At 60.3% G+C, this 18,838-nt stretch overlaps 1 protein-coding gene across 1 annotated transcript in view; it reads right to left on the reverse strand.

The window, feature by feature from the left end:
• The window catches only part of DNAH17 (dynein axonemal heavy chain 17), a gene marked incomplete at both ends in the record, with an annotated part of 32,666 nt that extends 14,042 nt beyond the window's left edge, over positions 1-18,624 (reverse strand). The window contains 47 exons of the mRNA XM_084218533.1: positions 106-208; positions 291-456; positions 550-757; positions 1,313-1,486; positions 1,576-1,858; positions 1,972-2,120; positions 2,209-2,336; positions 2,520-2,652; positions 3,149-3,286; positions 3,433-3,660; positions 4,170-4,308; positions 4,757-4,914; positions 5,359-5,463; positions 5,729-5,885; positions 5,957-6,117; positions 6,411-6,542; positions 6,662-6,769; positions 6,914-7,039; positions 7,417-7,569; positions 7,788-7,914; positions 8,057-8,148; positions 8,228-8,575; positions 8,798-8,920; positions 9,149-9,397; positions 9,756-9,908; positions 10,132-10,218; positions 10,331-10,447; positions 10,528-10,750; positions 10,989-11,158; positions 11,265-11,513; positions 11,610-11,792; positions 11,963-12,106; positions 12,219-12,359; positions 12,463-12,566; positions 12,707-12,815; positions 12,929-13,511; positions 13,629-14,128; positions 14,382-14,549; positions 14,888-14,971; positions 15,049-15,204; positions 15,453-15,578; positions 15,696-15,781; positions 15,864-15,963; positions 16,038-16,230; positions 16,505-16,698; positions 17,383-17,755; positions 18,560-18,624. Coding sequence (XP_084074659.1) covers positions 106-208; positions 291-456; positions 550-757; positions 1,313-1,486; positions 1,576-1,858; positions 1,972-2,120; positions 2,209-2,336; positions 2,520-2,652; positions 3,149-3,286; positions 3,433-3,660; positions 4,170-4,308; positions 4,757-4,914; positions 5,359-5,463; positions 5,729-5,885; positions 5,957-6,117; positions 6,411-6,542; positions 6,662-6,769; positions 6,914-7,039; positions 7,417-7,569; positions 7,788-7,914; positions 8,057-8,148; positions 8,228-8,575; positions 8,798-8,920; positions 9,149-9,397; positions 9,756-9,908; positions 10,132-10,218; positions 10,331-10,447; positions 10,528-10,750; positions 10,989-11,158; positions 11,265-11,513; positions 11,610-11,792; positions 11,963-12,106; positions 12,219-12,359; positions 12,463-12,566; positions 12,707-12,815; positions 12,929-13,511; positions 13,629-14,128; positions 14,382-14,549; positions 14,888-14,971; positions 15,049-15,204; positions 15,453-15,578; positions 15,696-15,781; positions 15,864-15,963; positions 16,038-16,230; positions 16,505-16,698; positions 17,383-17,755; positions 18,560-18,624 — 8,196 coding nt within the window. The remainder of the gene's footprint in view (positions 1-105; positions 209-290; positions 457-549; positions 758-1,312; positions 1,487-1,575; positions 1,859-1,971; positions 2,121-2,208; positions 2,337-2,519; positions 2,653-3,148; positions 3,287-3,432; positions 3,661-4,169; positions 4,309-4,756; positions 4,915-5,358; positions 5,464-5,728; positions 5,886-5,956; positions 6,118-6,410; positions 6,543-6,661; positions 6,770-6,913; positions 7,040-7,416; positions 7,570-7,787; positions 7,915-8,056; positions 8,149-8,227; positions 8,576-8,797; positions 8,921-9,148; positions 9,398-9,755; positions 9,909-10,131; positions 10,219-10,330; positions 10,448-10,527; positions 10,751-10,988; positions 11,159-11,264; positions 11,514-11,609; positions 11,793-11,962; positions 12,107-12,218; positions 12,360-12,462; positions 12,567-12,706; positions 12,816-12,928; positions 13,512-13,628; positions 14,129-14,381; positions 14,550-14,887; positions 14,972-15,048; positions 15,205-15,452; positions 15,579-15,695; positions 15,782-15,863; positions 15,964-16,037; positions 16,231-16,504; positions 16,699-17,382; positions 17,756-18,559) is intronic.
• Between the last annotated feature and the right edge of the window lie 214 nt (positions 18,625-18,838).

Below are 18,838 nucleotides of genomic sequence, written 5' to 3' on the forward strand. Positions count from 1 at the left end.
GCAGCCAGCTGGCACTGCAGGGTCCCCTGCCTCATTCCACCCTCTGGGCTTCGGTGCCTGGAGGGTGAACGTGCCAGGCAGAGCCGCGCCCCAGGCCCCGCGCACCTGCAGCCGTGGGTCGATGGTGAAGGACCCCGCGGTGGGGTTCATGCACGCCACGTACTGGCAATTGCGAATGTCCTTCAGGGTCAGTTTGTTCCTGTCATACCTGCGGGGGACCAGCACCGTGACACTTTCCCCGGGGATGGGGACAGGTTCCCCCCATCGCGCCGTGCCCCTCCAGCACCCACCAGTGCCCGTGGTCCAGGTGCTGCCGAATAAGCGTGTGTGGTGCCACAGTGCCGTACTTGTCCACCTCTGGCATGTTCATGTCATCGATAAAGTAGATCAGCCTTTTGGTGCCAGGTGGGCCGAAAACTCTCCCTGATTTCTTCTCCAGAGGTTTCTCAAGGACGGCTGCAGCAAGAGGAGTAGGTGGGTGGGGGTCAGCACTGCAGGACCCTGCAGCACAGCCCAGTGTGGGCCAGCTGCTGGCTCTGTGAGCCTTACCCTGCAGCATGGCCGAGGTTGTGTAGAAGTTGAGGGGCACAGACTGCACCAGATATTCATCTGTGCCGAGTGCTTCCAGCTTGTCCCACATCAGGACTGACTTTCCCGTCCCTGCGTTCCCCACCAGCATCACCGGCTGCTGCTTCTCCATCAGCAGGTCCATGAAGTAGCGGAGGCGAATGGTCTCTGTGGTGTGCACCACGGCCGCCTGGGGAGAGGCTCTGTCAGTCCCTGCATTGCCCTGGCACTGGCAGAGCCCTGCACAGCACTCCTGGCAGCTCCAGCAGACGGTGCTCTCTGCAGGCAAGCCTGGTCCCTCTCTAAAGCAACATGCCTTGTGCGCTCTGTTGTTCTAAAGACTTTCTGACCAAAACCAAGTTATTACACAGAACAATGTGGACAGCTCCTGAAACCACCACACAGCCACAGCTCCTCGCCCTTTTCCCTCACAGCTTAGATAACCCCTGCAAGATGCCACTGCAGGAAACACAAATGGAGCACTAAAGGACATTTTGCACTCAGGCAATAGTCACAGGTATTTTGCGAGACTCTCTGAAGCTGCAGGTTAATCTGAAGGTAAAGGAGACACGGAAATCACAGCCCTTGCCTGAGGCTTCTGTGGAGTAAAGAGAACCACTGGAAGCCATTGGGTTTGATAGGTGCTACCGGTCTGAATCCTGATGATGCTCCACACATTGCTGAGGGGAAGACTGTGGAGTGACAGTCAAACAAACCAGATAAACACAGCGCTTGTGGGAAATACCTGTAAGGGGATGTCGGGGTCGAGCTCAAACTCTGGCACTCTTTCATCCCAAAGATTGAATGTCTTCGTTTTTGGATGAATGTAATAGTCAAAAACTGTCCCCTGATTAGGAAACTTGATGACTTTAAATTCTGACAGCCACCACTTGCTGAACTGCTGGCGGTGATCCACCAGCTGGAGGACAAAAGAGAGACACTCAGACCCCAGCCACAGGATGCGATGCAGAGAAGGGTGGCAGGTGCTGGGCAGTCCCTTGGCCGTACCTGGTCCTGGAACAAAGCCCCTCCAAAGGCCCAGATGCAGGCAAAGACAAAGAAGAGCTCGTATTGCTCCCGGGGTGAGTCTGGTGGGACATTCTGTGGTGTCAGAAAACATTCTAGCAGGGACAGAACTGTCTGTATGGCCGTGACGTCAGGAACAGGGGTGATTGTCTTGAACTCAGACTTGAGCTTCTCCAGGCATGGTGGCAGGTACTTGTCAAAGAGGATCATCAGAGCGGCCTTCTCAGACTTCTCTTTCCTTGTCTCAATCCAGCTGGCCACAATGCTGTGGGAGAGACAAAAGGGCTGCAGCAAGTATCCCATCCCATCCCATCCCACCCCGTCCCGTCCCATCCCGTCCCATCCCATCCATCCCATCCTTCTCCCTGCCCAGCTCACGGGCTCCAGCCCAGGTCTGCAGGGTTGATGTAGAGGATTCCAGCCCGGGACACGGTGGCCGGCGTGGCCGTCCGCAGGTGGCTGATCTCGAAGATGAGCCGCATGGAGGGAGTGAGGGGGATGCGCTCGTTGCTGGCCAAGGTGAGAACCTGGGGGAAGGGGCTCGTTGTGGGGATGTCTGGAGCTGGTCCACCCGAGATCACAATGAGCACGGCCCCTGGGTGTGATGGCACCGACCTTATTGTCGTCCATGACTGTGTTCAAGGACTCGATCCACATGGGATCAATGTCTCCATCAAGGATGATCCATTTGGGCCCATCATGTGTGATGTTGGCCAGGTCACGCATTGCTGTGGAGAACAGACCTGCCCCACAGAGAGACTCGGGTTGTTCCTCTCCACAACAGACACTTGCTGGAGGACACGTGGGATTGGTGCTCCCACTAAACACATTCCTTCTCCCTCCCGCTCCAGGAAAGAGCCCCAACGAAAAGTCTTCCCATTGCATCTCACATCCTATAAACTGAGCTCACAGCACTGGTGTCTCACCATCCTTCCATTCCCGTGTGGCTGGATGGATGATCCCAAACAGCTCATCACAGGTCACAGCCTTGGGGTCCAGGTCCATGGTGACTGGCCTCCTCTTCAGCATTTGGTAGGTCTTGTTGAGTGACTTCAGCACCTGTGCAGAGAGGATGATGCAGCCACAGGTGCTGATCCCACCAGGGCAATCACAGCCTTCAGCAGCCGCTGCCTGCGGTGGGGTCACGGGGCCCTGCTCCCACCTGGACTGCTGGGAGAGCCCCTGAGCTCCCTGAGCAGAGCCAGCCCCTGGACAGGGCACTGTGTGAGCCCAGGCCATGCCCGCAGCCCTGTCTGCCATCCTGCTGGCACCACAGCATGTCCAGGATCGATCCTGAGAGCGTGGCCCTGTCTGCTCTCTGTCTTTATCTCTGCTCTGCCCGGGGGTGTCTCTCTCAGGGCAGCCCCTGGGCTGTGATCCCAAACCTGCTCAGCTGCAGGGGCTGACACGCCGTGCCTGCGGGCCTGGCACGGCCGTGGCTGCGCTGCTGTGCTCCAAGCAGGGCAGGGCTGGGGGCGGCACAGCCCTCACCACGAAGCCGTGGGCGCCCTCGGGACATGCTTGGCCCCATGTCCTCAGGATGGTTTGGCCCTACCTGGGACTTGCCGCAGCCGGCGTTGCCGACGACAAAGACGGAGTGTCGCACTTGGAGCAGCTCCTCCAGCTGCACCACCTTCAGCACAAAGTTCTCCTCTGCCTGCAGCTTCAGCTCCAGCACGGACTCACGGATGACCTGGGAGGGAGAGCAGGCACTGACAACCAGCAGCCTTGCAGAGGCCCTGGAGATGAGCTGGCTGCACCCAGAAGCGCTGAATAGACCATCAGTCTCTGGATCCTGCCAGGACTGGGACATCTTGGTGCCCGTGCTTGGGCTTGCACCTTCTCAAATTCGAGGTTCCTCTTCCTGGGAACGTCCAGCGCTGGAAACAGGTCTCCAATCAGCCCCAAGAACACAGGCAAGTCATCTGTCACGATCTTGGGGATATTGAAGTCTCGTAAAGCTCTCATCAGGACCTGGTCCTCTGCAGAGCCGGGGTCCCCCCTCTTTAAGGAGCCTGCCACCACCAGCACAGACTTGATGGCCCGGAGCCCCCAGTCGTAGTGGTCCTGTAACAGGAAGCAGAGAATCACCATTTCACTTTGGTGAGGGAGAGCTGCTTCAAACAGCACTGCAGAGGAACACCCTGTCCATCAGCTAGGTCATGCACATGGCACCCACTGGGCTGGACCTAAACTGAGCTTCTCTAGAGGAGAAGCCTCTGGCAGTCATGGGGGTGGTTTGGAACTGCAAATCTGACTTCCTTCTTGGAGGCACGTTTATAGTGCAAATCACCTCTCTTGAGATGAATAATATCTGAATGCTCTCGCCTTAACTGACCTAATTCTAATTCTAACTCCATGCTATTCTACTTTTGGGCTTCTTGGCTCCTTCCTTAAGGCAGGAAAGTGCCACATGATGCACCTGGTAGAAGAGGATCTGTCCAGCCACAGACCCGAGCTGTGCAGAACTGTCACTCTGTGTGTCACCACCAGCAATCCAACCACAGTGTGTCAGCTTTGAGGATCAAACGGACTCTTTCCTCTCCCAGCCAGCACTGTGTAATATTGTTAATTACCTGTTTCGACAGCAGCTCTTTGCAGAGCGTGTAGAGAGTGATGAACTTTCTTGCCAGGAGCCTGGCATCGAGAAATCCCTCTGCCACAAGCATGATTTCGCAGATCAGTTCAAAATCAGGGACCACCATAGCGCAGGGTCTAGAGAGGAGCAGCTGCAGTTGTTGGGGCTGCTTACCACGTCCTTACCCTCCCACTGCTCCCAGGGCTTGCCCCCACATTTCTAGTGTGATGAACAGTGAGCTGCTGCAGTTACACCTGCTGGGGTCTCCTGCCCAGTCTCCTTCCGAGCAGGGCTCGTGTCCCACCAGCCCTTCTGCAGTCACAGGCTGAGATTCACCAAGGACAGGGGTCCCACAGCATCGCTGTGCCTCCCTCTCCAATGCTTCACCACCTTTTTGTCAACTCTCTATTGGATTTCAGTTGAGGGTGGCAATCCACCTGAGCACGCTGTCCCCTTGCTGGGCAGCCCAGCCCACCCCACCTGGCCACCCTCTGGGGATGACAGGACTGTCCTGTGGTGCCAAGGGCTCCCTCACACCAGGGCCACCACGCTTGGCTCAGGGTGTGCCAGCATGGAGGGACCCACCTGAACAGAGCTTTCAGGTTCTCGGGCAGCTCTGTGCGCCCGGCGTAGCCAGGGTTCATGGTGATGAAGATCCCCACCGATGGCACCAGCGAGATGGTCTCCCCAAGGAAGTTGAATTTTTTCTTCCTGCCACGGATTGCGTCCTGAATACATTTTACCTGCCAGGTGAGCAGAGGTGTTGGTGCTGGCAGTTCCCAGCTCCCTGCCCAGTGCTCTGGCTGGCCCTGACTGCTCCCCAAGGTGAGCCTGAGGGTTTGGCTTTGACAGGAGTAATATTGAGGTCTTGCTGAAGCCACAGCAGCAGGAGACCTGGCCTTAAACCAGCTCCTTCCTAATCACCTCAACTCCCTGTCCCAGGTGATGGCAGGGTTGGGGGGTGACAGGTCACCAGGATGGACACAGCTGGACTGCGAGGTTTAACTGTGCCCAAATCCCCTGCACTGCTGAGATTCCACCCCCCACCCTGTGTCCGAAGAGGACACAGTGGAGAGAACAGGGGCACACTGTCCTGCGAGTCAGGTTTAACCGGGGCAGCACGCAGGACGAGAGCTGGGAAGTCTCTCTGGCACCCAGCGCCAGTGTGTTGCGGGGACAGCACGCACCTGCACCGCAATGACAGACAGGACCTCCACCAAAATGCGATTGAACTCGTCAAAGCAGCCCCAGGCACCCGTCTGGGAAAGTCCTTTGTAGATGTTCCCACAGGACTGGAGAGAAACAGAGCAGTGGGACAGGGCTCAGGCACCGTGATCCCTCACGGCAGCTGCAATGGGGGATTTGGTGACAAAACCCGAGAGCCGAGAGCTGCTCGTGCCTTACGGATTGTGCCCTTCCCTAGGGAAACTCCCCCCAGGGATAAAACCCCCTGCCGAGGGTCCCCTGGGCTCCCACAGACCCAAACACAGGGTGCCTTGTCTCGGCCAGCCCGTGGTTCTCCCCTGGGTGCCACCACCTTGCTGCCCCGTGCCCTACCTTGTAGTCCATCTGCTCGGAGCAGTTGAACACGTAGACCATCATGCCCACGGCCCGGCCCAGGTCCTTGGTGGTCTCTGTCTTGCCAGTGCCCGCAGGGCCGGCGGGGGCGCCCCCCATGTAGAGGTGCAGGGACTGTGTCAGGGTGATGTAGCACCTGTGCGGGGCGGGCGGGGGCTGAGCGGGGCCGTGGCACGGCCGGGCGGGGCCGGGGGAGCCGAGCCTCACCTGTCGGTCAGGGGGGTGATGACCAGCCGGGGCGTGTTGCCCAGGTACTCGTAGGCGTACTGCAGCTGAGCGTCGCAGATGTTGGCGAAGCAGTGCTGCTCGCCGTCATCCCAGCGGTGCCGCAGCTGGGACTGCCAGGCAAACGCCTGCGAGGTCTCCACCTGCGGAGCAGCCGGCGGTGGAGGCGGGCGGGCACTGCCACTGCCCACCCTGGCCCGCGGGGACAGCCACACACCCTGCCTCGGGGCTGCTCGCCCCCTCCCAGCGCTAGGACAGGGGGCAAAGGGGTCCCAGGGCTGTGCTGGGCTGGGTGGGGACCACCCCTCCTCACGGCCCAGACCAGTCCACACCCGCCAACGGAGATGCCCAGCCTGAACGCAACGGGATGACAGGAAACCTGTGCTCCAGAGTTCTGAGGGACGCTGCACCAAAAATTCCCTCTGGTTACAAATACCTTTGTTTGGACCATTTTGCTTATAACGTCCCTTGCATGGACATCAATAGTACAGATTGTCATGATCTTCATTCTGTCTCCAGCACTCAGGTTCCCAAGGAGCAGGGAAATCAGGGCATTCAGCCGAGCAATCTGGGGAAGGACAGAAATATTGGGCACAGAGATGATGCCCTCGTTTGCCCACCTTTCGATGAGCCCTGGCCTGGCAGAGGGGCTCGGGCTGGCTCCAGGTGGGTGCAGAAGATGCCCACCTGCTTTTTGTTATAATCCTTCAGGGCATTCTCGTAACCTTTCTCCAGACTCGCAAAGGCAACTCCAACCTCTGTGGTCCAGGCGATCTGGGTGCACGTGAGAGCGATCTGCGGCAGACCATGGGGACAACACGGCCATGAAGAGGAACCTGCTGTGGCTCAGGGTGGGCACCTGTGCCTCCCGGGGCTCTCTGCCCCTCCTCCCGTTCCTCTCAGAGCCGGCTCAGCCTGGCCCCGTGCAGCAGCACCCACCTGGGCTGGGTAGTCAAACACCCACTCCTCGCGGGGCTTGTCCTCGTAGGTGCCCAGGGCCTGGGGCATGAGGTTGCGCAGAGTCGAGCGCATGCGCTCCAGCAGCCGGTTCAGCCACACCTCCACCTGAGGGGCACACCAGCCGAGCTCAGCCCAGCCGGGCTGCACAAACCTCTCCCTGCACACGGCAATGCCCCGCAGAGAGAGCCCGGGCCAGTCCTGCAGGGCACAGCCCACGGGATGTGACTGACGGGGGGTGGTCTGAAGGCAAACAGCCCGGGGCTAAGCACCCTGCAGCCCTCGAGGGACGGTGAGGCTGAGCAGCTTCACACCACTGTGCTCCTCTGTACCTACAATGCAGGTGCCAATTCTAGGGCTTTTGGCCAAAAATCTTTGTAATTGCATTTTTATACTCCTGCCAGGCTGATGGAGCACAACCAGCAAAAGGCTCATCCCCATCCTCAGCCTGGCCCCTGCCCCGGCCTCACGAAGCTCAAGCTGACCTGGCCAGACAGGTCACAGTCTGCATCAAATTCCATGTACTCCCCGTCCCGGCTGAACATCCCATGGGCCGCCTTCAGAGGCTTTTTGTCTGCATCTTCCAGGAACTTCAGCTTGGCCAAACTGTCAAACAGCTTCGTCAAGTGCCGGGACACCTGAGAGCAGAGGCACAGCCACTGTCAGGACCCCCGTCACGGGCAGAGGGGTGATCAGCACTTGGATCTAGCCCTGAGCACTCCCTGGGCACTGCACCCCCAGGAAGGCAGAGCAGGGATGGTGGTCTGCCCACAGGAGTGAAAAATGTTCTAAAACTGCTCAAACAAGTGCAGGGAAATGGCACAGGACCAGCCCCATGCTCACACGCAGCCTATACCTCAAGGGGCTCGGTCCCCTTGGATAAAATATCCAGTAGGTCCGCAGAGGAGACAAAATAGAAGCGGGGAAAAGCCAGTCTTTTGGTCTCCAGGTATTCAGCCAGGGCCTTCTCACAGACCGCCAGCCTGGCAGCAAACAGAAAAACCTGCATTAACCTCCATACATCGGCTTTACCCCTTCCTCAGTCCTTGTCCTGCTGATGCTCTGGAGGAACCAACCCCTTCCTTTGGCCTCCCAAATGCTTCACCAGGATCCCTGGATCCTTACCTGTCCTGCAGTGCTTCCAGCTTGGTGTGCAGCCCGGGCTTGTTGGTGCATTCAATCACGTTGGGAGTTTTTACTGCATCAGCCATTAGATCCTGAAGAGGAAAAACACTTCAGCCACCCCGAAGTGGCAGAGAGCTGCAGGGAAAAGGAGAGGGGGAATGGGCTTCGCACTCGGAAATCCTCGTCAATGGTGTCAAATTTCTTCGACTCCTCTGGCAGTTGACTTCGTGTGTCTTCAGATGCTATAAAGATTGTTTCCAGGTGACTCCACTTCCTCTGTACTTCAAACCAGGTGTTGATAACAGTGTCAGTGGTTGACAGCTTCTGCTGCCAGTCCTGTGCCCTCTCCAGGAAGAAGGCTCGGTACTTGGATGCCAACACGTTCTGCAGCTGCATTTGGTTGTCCTCCAGCGTCTCAATGAGCACCTCATCCATCTTGAGCATTGGGAGCTGGGTCCTGCCATGGGGCTCATACTCAAACTGCATTGCTGCCCAAGTAGTGTCCAGGGCATTCAGCACCTGCGGTTGGGGCAGGAGATGAGCTGGGTGCCGTGGGGTGGGCCCAGCCCTGTGGGGAAGCAGGGGGACGGAGGAGCACAGGCTCCAGGCACGGGCTCCACGAGCTCTGTGTGCTCCCTGTGGGCTCCAGCCCCAGGAACCAGAACACAGGGCCCTGGCAGCCACGGAGTCACGCTGGCACAGGGGTCTAGCAAAGCAGGGGAGGAGCTGAGCCCCATTTACCTTGTCCATGCCAGCCTCCTTTGTCGCTTTGTCCACAATGCCGCGAACCTCCTCCTCAAACTTGTGTAGGTTGAGCTGCAGCAGATCCGCCAGGATGGTATTCTCGGACATGGTGAATTCCACCTGGAGCAGAACCGGCGTGGTTGGGCCGTGGGCTCCCCTCCGCAGAGAGGCAGCTCACCCAGACGAGCTCATTAACACCCACATTTAGACACCCCACACAAATATTTGCATGTGGCCCGATTTAAACCTAAGGGCACCCTTCCCTTGCTGGGTGTGGATCTTGGGAGCCTCCTGGGCCGGGGGCTGGAGGCTCCTGGGCCAGGGATGGGCAGGAGGACTCGGGAGCACCTTGGTTGTCTGCACAAGCTCCTGCCAGTGCCGGTCCCTGATGGCTGGGTTCTGCAGCTCGCTCACGGCGCGCAGGGATGTTATCATGTTCTTCATGCTGCTGTCCAGCCCCGTGAACGCGTTCCAGCTCTTCACCTCCTTATCCAAACTACGGATGTCTTTAGCAAATTTCTTGCACTCAATATCCATATCCTCAACGTTAAGCTCTGACCACTTGGTTGTCTTCCAGCTGGCGATGCTCAGGTTCACCTGGACCCAGGATACATTTCCACAACATGGGATTAGCAGAAGCATAGCAGGAAGAGGAGCAGCATACCCAGCGCTGCACGCCCTGTGTGCCCACTGGGGCCCTGCTCATGCACAGGCCGTGCAGACCTGCTCTAAGTGTAACAGCCTGCCCCATGTCTCATCCTCCCTCTGATGGCAATGAGCTCTCTGAGAAGCTGCAACAGCTCCGCACCTTTGGCTGGCAATGGCCAGCTGGCACCGGGTGCCTGTGCCAGGTACCTGCACAGGGTGCCCAAGCCAGCCACGAGCAGCCTGCTGTCAGCCCTTGCCTGGACGCAGCGTTGGGCACTGTGCCCTGCTCCCAGAGCACAGCACATACCAGGTTGACCATGTCCCAGAGGTCCTTCAGCAGACGCAGCTCCCTGCGACACATTTTGAGCTGTTTGTAGTCTGGGACTGACACCTCAAACAGCGCAGCTGAGGCAGCCAGAGCTTCCAATTCCTTCTCCAAGATCGCGATGCCCTTATTTTGCTGGATGGAGGAAAGGGAAAGGTGTCAGCCAGGGACTGCATGCCAGGGACATATCTCTATTCCAGCAGGGGCTCCATTCCTGCTGCAGGTCCAGACCCTCCCTGTCAGCCTGGGAGCTGGAGCCAGACCTGGAGCAGCTGCCCCTCCCCAGCACCCAGTGTCAGGGGTGGCCAGGCAGTGCCACTGGGGACAGCAGTGGCCCTGGTGTCCTCCCCTTCCTTACCCTGTTGAGTGATTTGTAGGGGTCTGGTTCTGTGTATGAGAAAGGAGCATTTCCCTGGAAACTCTCCTGGAAGGCGAGCTGCCGGACCTGTGGGGAGCACGGGGCTCATGAGGGCAGCCAGGATCCGGCAGCCGGGAGGAGCAGCAGAGTCTTCCTTCCCAAAGCTGCCCAGGAGCTGCCTCCCCGTCCCAGCGGGCACCTCGAAGTCCTGGCACTTGTTGCGGAGGATGGCGGCCTCGGCCGCCTGCAGGGGCGCCGCGTTCTCCGCCACCCGCAGGCACAGCTTCTTGTTGTTGTCCCAGCTCTCGGGCAGCTTCTGCAGGGGACACCACGTGGGGTCAGCAGCCTGGCCCCAACAAGCCCCTGCCCGGCCCCCCCACACCCTAAGCAGCCCACCTGGAGCAGCAGGTGGATCTCCTCTGGCATCTTGTCGCCGTAAGACTTGAGCAGCGCCACCGTCTCCCTCAGGGGCTCAAACATCATGTCAGTCGCCTCCTGCCTCTCCCTGACCCTCGCCAGGTGCGCCATCACCTCCACCAGTCCGTCATAGTCTCCCTCCTCCAGAGGCTTACTCAAGCCGGCAGTGGACTCTTTGATGAAATCCTGCAACTCCTCGAGACTGAGAGGACAGGGATGCTTACCAGGTGTCCCTGGGGCTTGGGGCTCATTCTGCAGGCCATGACCCCCAGAAACTCACCACTGAAGGTGCCTGGAACCTTCCCCTGGAACCTACACTTCCAGGGCTGTCTCCCTGGGTCAGCCCTGCCCTGGCACACAGTGGTGCCCGTGCCACAGCTGAGCTGGGCTTCAGTCAGTGGGAGCACCCCGTCCCTGCGCCAGGGCTGGCCAGGCCTTACCTGCTGGTGACGTGTTTGGCGAGGTACTGCCGGAGCACCACGCTGTGGCCCTTGATGGCGCTCAGCAGCGCCTTCTTGAAGGGCCGGCAGTCGCTCTGCAGCCACCCCCCAAACACCCTGGTTTCCTCAAACTCCAGCACCTCTTCATGCAGTGTCTCGAGCATGTCGATCTGGGGACAAGATCGGCTCACAGTCTGTGGCTGGCACCTCTCTGGGCACCCGGTGTCATCTAGGGCACCCAAGCACCCAGCACATCTCAAGGCACCCATCCCACACCTCCTGTTGAAAGAGTGACAGGGGTGGGATCCCAGGCGCCAAGGGCTTGTCTGGCGGGGGCTCTGCCTCCCCGTCGTCAGGGTTCCAGGCGAGGAAGCGCTGCAGGAACTCCTCGGGGGCCTCCTTCCACAGGTGGGAGTGCTCCTCAAAGCTGGCACTGAATTCTTCACCTTCTGCCATGGTGCTGACCACCAGCGACATCAGCTGCTCCTGCATCCTCAGGAGATCTTGCTGCTCCTCCAGCGCCGCCTGAAGGGACAGGCAGGGCTCAGGGACGCGCTGGGGACACGGCCACCCTCGCCCCCTTCCTGCTGAGCTGGGAGCTGCTGCCTGTGATGGACTCACCTTGTAACTGACCGCCCCCTCCAGCAGCCGTGGCATGGAGGCTGCCACCCCCTCCGTGTCCCCGAGCAGCCCCTCCACCAGCACCAAGAAGCTGTCGCCGGCCCCCACCTCCAGGGAGGGCTGGTACTGCACCCGGCCCTCGGAGAGCTCCATGCGCACCTCGAACAGCGGGGACACCTGGGCCTGGAACGGGTCAGGGCCTGCTGCGGGCTTCGTGTCCCACAGCCCCACAGCCCTGCGAGCTGCGGGGAGCGCGGGGACAGCACGTTTGGCCACTGACCAAACTGGCAGCGAGCGGTGGGACCCCCCGAGCCCAGCACTGGGACACCCGCTGCCACTGCACCAGCACTTACCTCGGGGTCCATGTTGGTGAGCAGCAGCTGCAGCGATCTGTGAACGAGCCTGCAGAGCCCATCCAAAATAATTTTGTCGATGTGTGCCATGTAGCTGTGCCATATCCGTGAGGACACGTCGGCCTTAAACATCTGTGCGTTCTCCTGCCACGAGAAAACCAGCCAGGAGTGAACACCCAGCAAAGGCTCCTGACGCTGCCTCAAGTCCTTCCTCACGCCCCTGTGAGCCATGCAGGGCTCCAGGGCCGAGTCCCACCTGCACCATCCCCTGGATCTTCTCGCCCGTGCTCTCGATGAGAGCGCGGCGCTGAGCTATGGCGTTCTCTCTGCCTTCCAGGTCCAGGAGCGCGGTGTCCTTGTTGTCCTTTCTTCCAAACAAGGGAGTGGCTGAACAGGCCTGCAGGGAGGAGAGAACGGGGCTGCTCTGCTGAGCCAGGAAAAGGACAGTCCCGGCTGGATGTGTCCCAGAAAGATGCTTGTGAAGGGCCAGCAAACACTACCTCCATCAGCTGGGTGATGCTCTGCAGGTTCAGCTTCGCTGTCTGGACTCGTCTCTGCAGGTCGTGCAGGGTCTCCCTCATCTCCTGGATGTATTCCATGACACCTGGGAGGGAAGTGGGCACACGAGCACATTGTGGAGACACCCCCAGGGCAGTGGGAGGTTGGCTGGTGCTGGGGACCAGGGACCCCCAGAACGCACAATGAGGATCACCAGCTTTGGATGGCCAAGGTGGGGGTTTGTACCTTCATGGCTCCAGAACAGAGACTTCTCAGCACTGGCCAGACGGACGTCCAGGGCCTCCCGCTCCTTTGCCAGCAGCGGCTGCTCCACTGGCATCAGTTGCTGCTTTACCTGAGCCAACACACCCACAGGTGAGTGCTTCACCTGGGCCAGCACACCCACAGGTGAGTGCTTCACCTGGGCCAGCACACCCACCGGTGAGCACTGAGGAGCTGGGTCCCCACCCCACCAAGACAGTGGTGGATGGCAGCAGCCACGGCCGGGCTTGGCCTCAGGATGGGCAGGGACCCGAGGTGCCAGCGATGTACCTGTGGTACCCAAACCTCCCCAGTCCCTTTCAGCTGGGTCGTCTCCCCTTCAGAACCTGCCTCATTGTACCAGCCCACCATGAGCGCCAGGATGTCCCCTATCGTTTGGAAAGTCTCATTCTGGGCAAAGAGGTTCTCAGCATTGCTGGGGATGTCCTGCTGCTGCTGGATGTGCAGGTACTTCACCTCCCGCAGGACGGCCGAGAGCTGCGAGACACCGCGGCCGGGAGGGCTCGTTAGCGGCGCCCGGCGCGGCGGGGCAGCCCGGGAGGCGCTGCGGGGGCTGCCCGTGCCAGCACCCACCTCTTTGCTCAAGTTCACGCTGAGGAAGCCGGACTCGGGGTCCCTCCGCAGCAGGGGCTGCTCCAGGCTGAAGTGGCAGTCCTTGCCGGGCCCGCGCACCCATTCCTCGTAGATCCTCTTGCTGTACTGCTGCAGCAGCCCCACCATCTCCTCGTACTTCCCGGACACCACCTCAGCCTCAGCACCCATCATGGCTCTGTCAGAGCCACAATAAAGCTGCTGAAAGCAGCAGGGCGTGGGAGGGGACCCCTCCAGGCCGGGCCCGGCCCCACCGCTGCCCCGTGTCCCCGTGGGACGGGGGACCTGCACCTACGGGTGCTTCATGGCCAGCAAGTCCTCGCGTGGCCCCTCCAGGCGCTGCTGCAGCTCCAGAGCCCACTTCAGCTGCCTGGCCACCGGCGGCATGTTCTTGTGGATGGCTGGGCCGCCCCTGGGGGGCGGTGGGGACACGAACCGCGTGTCATACAGCATCTTCACGCTCTCCAGCTCCGCCTCGAACATTCCCAGCAGGGCCAGGTAGGAGGGGGCAGCCTCAGCCTTGATCAGGGGCCGCTCCAGCACGGTGGCAAACATGTGCACCAGCTGCAGGAGAGAGAGGCAGGCACAGGTTCCTGCACCCTGGAGCAGTCCCAGGACGGGAGAGACCCCCAGGTCCCGTGGGAGCTGCGTGCCCGTGCTGGGCTGGGGCACAGGTACCTTCACAGCAGCTGTCAGGCGGTTACAGTCATCAAAGCCCTGGATGAAGATGGCAGCCAGCTGCTTGTTTGCATCCTCAACTTTCTTCTGGAACTCTGCAAAGTCTCTGTTCCATTCCTGCCATCGAGAGCAAAATGGTTAAAGTGGCACAGCCCCTGTGCCTCCTTCTCCAATCCTTCAGGAAGGATTTGCTGAACCCAGAGGGTCCAGAGCCCCATGATGTGCTCCAGAACCAACCCTGTGCTGCTGTGGGGCAGTCCCATGTGTCCCTCTGCAGCACGTTCTCACAAGAGATGTTTTTCTTTTCACTTAGCAATGTTAACACCTCCATTCCAGCACCCCTTACATTTCCACTCCGGCACCTGCTCACCTCTTCATGGGGATCCAAGGGATCATATTTGCACTCAGCAAAAGCCTTGGTGACGTCACAGATCTCCTCAGAGATCCTCAACACCCAGGTCCCAAGGAAGTTTCCTCGCACCCCTCCCAGCACCGTCTTCTCCAGCCTCTGGAAGTCGATGGCTACCTGGAACAGCTCCTGGCAAGCATAAACCCCCTTTTACCTGGCTTCCCCTGTCCCAGGCTGCAGGTGCAGGAGCTGCAGCACCGGCACAGGGCTGCTCCTGCCAGCTCAGCAGTCCTGAGGAGCAGCCACACAGGGGTGGCCTGGCTAGGGCGTGCCCATCCTGCCGTGGGGGCTCGGGGCTGGGGAGGAACCTGCCCTGGGAATGGTGGCACTGGACTCCCAGTGATGTCCCACTGTGCCAGCAGCCCCAGCCCACCCCAGACTGCAGCTGAACCCCCCTGTGGCACTGCCTCCCCAGGGTCCCCAGGGCAGGGAAGGCCTGACTGTGCCCTGAAGGGCTGTGCTCTCACCTTGATGTCCTTGAGCCTGTGCAAGAAGGCATCCATCCTCCCAAAGATCTGTGGGGGGGGAAACTCCCAGAGCTCTTCCTGCTCCTGGGAGGGGAGAGGGGCTGTCAGCCTGGTGCTGGTGTGCAGGGGGTCAGAGGTTCCTGCACCATCCCTGCACCCACCGGGAAGAATGTGTTCGGTAGCTCACAGCAGTAAGTGCTGTAGGACTGGAAGAACTTCTCTGTGATGGAGATGGCATGTTTGAGTGCCACCAGTCCCTCCTGGGGCTCTCCTTGCAGCCCCTTCAGGATGTCCTCTGGGTTCAGGAATTTATTGGTCTGGGACAGACACAGGCAGGGGCCACTGTCAGGAGGATGTGGAGGCTCCTCCTGCCCCTTTCACCCCCACAGACTTGCTGGTGGTTGCCTGCAGCCCGTGCCTGCCCCAGACTCCCCCCAGCCCTATGGGGGGCTCTGCTGTTCCCTTGTCTGGGTGTCTCCACATCACCGTGACTGGACTCTCCACATCTGCCCCAGAGAGGCAACTGGAGGAGACAGGGTGGGTCAGTGCTGGCCAGGGGCTGTACCAGGTGGATGAAGAAGTTGCAGGTCTCCTGCAGGATGCGGGCTATGTTGGCAGGCGAGTGGTAGTGCACGCAGTGAGCCCGGAGCAGGCAGATGGTGCAGAGCACCTTGGGCACGAAGGGCCGCAGCTGCGGGAGCAGAGCCTCGTCAGTGGGGAGATGTGCCCCCCAGGGCCTCTGGGGCTCTGCTGCTGCCCAGATGAGGCCACCAGGCTGTCCCTGGTTATTTTGCCACACGTCAGTTACCTCGGGGTATTCCATTTGCTCCATGTCCTCCAGCAGCCCCTGCAGCGGCTGCAGGTGGAGGTTGACATCATTGGCTTCCTCCAGACCTAGGACATGTAGAAAGCCCGTGTTGGGATGGGATGAGGACACCTTGCTGGAGGCAGCCACCACCCTGTCGTGGGACCTCACCCCCGTTGACTGCCCGGAACATGTTCTGCAGCGATGGCCAGTAGCAGCTGTCAGCCTTCTCCAGGGCCTTGGACAGCACCGTCACCTGGGGTGTGAGCAGCTGAGGGAAGGGGCAGCAGGATCAGCACGGGCGGTCAGCACCAGCACGTGTGGCCACCAGGGGTGAGGCAGTACCTGCTCGCTGATGCACTCCAAGCTGGTCACCCTGGTCTGCCAGAAATCAAACTCAACCTTGGGCAGGGGGTGCAGCCCCTCCTGCAGTTGCTGCGCTGGGTCCTGGCCAAAGATCTCTTCAACCTGCTGGAACCACTCGATGACCACGGTCTCGATGGAGTGCAGCACTGTGCCATCCACGGGCCCCACCAGGCTGAAAGGAAGATGGGTTATGCCCCTTGGGAGGCCTGAACTACCCCAGGGGAACCCCAAACAGCCCTAGGGAAGCCCATCACTCCTGCTTGTGGCCATCTCTGCCGGGGCAGATGCCTGGCATGAACCCCTCAAACACCGTCTGCTGCAGGGGATGGCTGTGCCCAGGGCTGTGCAGGGACCCAGCCAGTGACCCAGCTCCCATCCCTCCCCGAGTGATTTATGCTGTCCTGGGCCCCTGCCAGACTGTTCTGGCACCAAGTGGTGCCACCCACCAGTCCAGGGCGGCGCCGGAGTCCTCCCAGCTGACCAGGTGCTCGGGCAGGGGGAGCAGTGGCTTTCCCTGGATCTTCCCAGTCATCATGAACATCTTGTTCTGCAGCTGCTGAGTCTGGCGCACGACGTCCTCCACCACAATCCTGGGCCAGCCCACCCCCTCATCCTGGCTCAGGAGCATAGGGGACACAACCTGCGAGACAGGGCTAGGTCAGGCGCTTGGCCATGACCCCCTGTGCACAGGGCACTGGGCATTTCCCTCTCGCTGCCCATTGAAGCAGTCCCAGCTCTGTTGGCCACAGATGGGTCTTGCTGGTATTTATCAGTGTGACCAGACAGCCCTTTGCTCTGGTTTCCAGCTCTCATTGCGTGGGAAGGACTGGAAGTGGCACAGCAAATGCATCTGGCAAAGTCAGGGGCTGGCACACGAGCAAAGGCCCCAGCAATGAGGGGGAATAGTGGGGGCTCCTGGAGCTGATGCAACTTTTGGGTGCTCTGGACTGGCCGCAGGAATATTTATGGGAAGTTTGAGGGAAATCCACTCAGACATTTCCCAGCTGCAGGGTAAAGGTAAGTGGGCATTATTATGAGTTTCTAAAATTGCAGGGAGGAAGTGATCCAGTAGGGGCCAGAAGCAAACCAGGTTGGTGACCTTCACCCAGCTCTCGTCCTTGTGGGGCTTGTTCAACATAGAATGGGAGCCACCGCAAGGGCGAGGACCTGGCACAAGTTTTCTTCTGTGAATTGTAGTTTATTTTGGTGCCCACCTGGAAATTTGGCTAGAGCAGCCCACAGCGGGGGTCCCAGCACAGCACTGTGCCCAGGGAGCTGCACTCACCCAGCTCACCCCAAGCCTGTGCCTGCACGGGCAACCCACCTCCAGCAGCACGGTGATGAGCTGCTCCACGGGCGAGGGGCCGATGTCTCCCACCAGCAGAGCGCTCCGACAGTTCTCCCCGGTGATGTTCTCCCCTGTCTTCTTCACGCAGTAGATTGCCTTGCCCTTTAGGGCAGGTGGGAAGGAGGTAGAGGGCAGGAGCTGCCCAGCAGGGTTCAGCCCCAGCACCAGCTCCAGCATTTCTGGCTGCTTGAAGAACTTGTCCAGCATGACTAAAGTCTCCTCGCTGACCGCAAACTTGGCCCACTTGTCCGGCCGGACACGCAGCAGGGCCGTGGCCAGGCTCTCGAGGAGGATCAGCCTCTCATCCTCCTTTTGCTCTGACATCCTGCCAGCATAGGCTCCCCAGCACCTGGGGTGGTCCAGAGCAAAAACCCCGCTCAGCCAGGGGCTGTGCCGACCCCACACCCAGACCTCCTGACACTGCCCTCGGCCTTCCCTCTGCCAGGGGAAGCTGCCATCCCATCCCTGCCTGCGCCCAGTGACCCCAAGCCAACCCCCTCCCTGCCTGCCCCATCCCTGCCTGGCCCTATTGCCCCCTGACCTGCCTCATCCCTGCCTGCTCCATCACCACCTGGACCTATTGCCCCCTGACCTGCCCCATCCCTGCCTGCCCCATCACCACCCAGCCCTATTGCCCCCTGACCTGCCCCATCCCTGCCTGGACCTATTGCCCCCTGACCTGCTCCATCCCTGCCCAGCCCTATCACTGCCCTGGCTCACCCCAACCTTACCTGGCTCTGCTGCTTCCCTGTTACACTCCTCAAGCCTCCAACAGCCTCCAGGCACTGTCTGCAGCCCACCTGGCACTGCCAGCAGTTCAACTGACGGTCTGCCCCAACCGACCCTGGCACCGGCCCAACGGGCACCAGCCCAACTGCAGGGCTGCCCTTCCCCCTGCACACCCCACTGCCCCAACCCTCAGCAAGGGCTCTCTGCCCACCCTGGCCAGACTCAGGCTGCAGTGCCAAAGGCTGCCCCATCCGAGGCACAGGATGGGCAAGGACTGCAGCAGGGAATGCTCTGGCAGATCCCCCCGTGGCACAAGGGTGTCTGACTGGACAACCCCCTCCAGCCTGATGGTACCAACACAGCTGGCACAGGCTTGGCACTCCCAGCTTGCCCTGAGCCCCAGCTTGGCTTTGATCCCACTCACCTGGCACCAGCGGGGTGTGCAGCCCCCAGCCCGGTGCAGAACACGGTACCCGAGGGTACCCCCATCCCCCCTGTCCCAGGCCCTCCACAGCGCCCTGAACGCCTCTGCCCAGCCAAGCTTGGTGCCCGCAGCAGGCTGCAGGACCAAGAGCGGTCCCAGCCTGGAACAGAACAGAACACACTGCCCTGTGTTCTGCAGTGAGACACCCCAGGCACTGCCCTGGTGGCCAGGGGCAGCTGGTGAAAGCACAAGGCTCACAAACACCCCTAGCACATCACG

The sequence above is a fragment of the Fringilla coelebs genome, assembly GCF_963513975.1.
Source record: "Fringilla coelebs genome assembly, chromosome: 19".
Taxonomy (NCBI): Eukaryota; Metazoa; Chordata; class Aves; order Passeriformes; family Fringillidae; genus Fringilla; species Fringilla coelebs.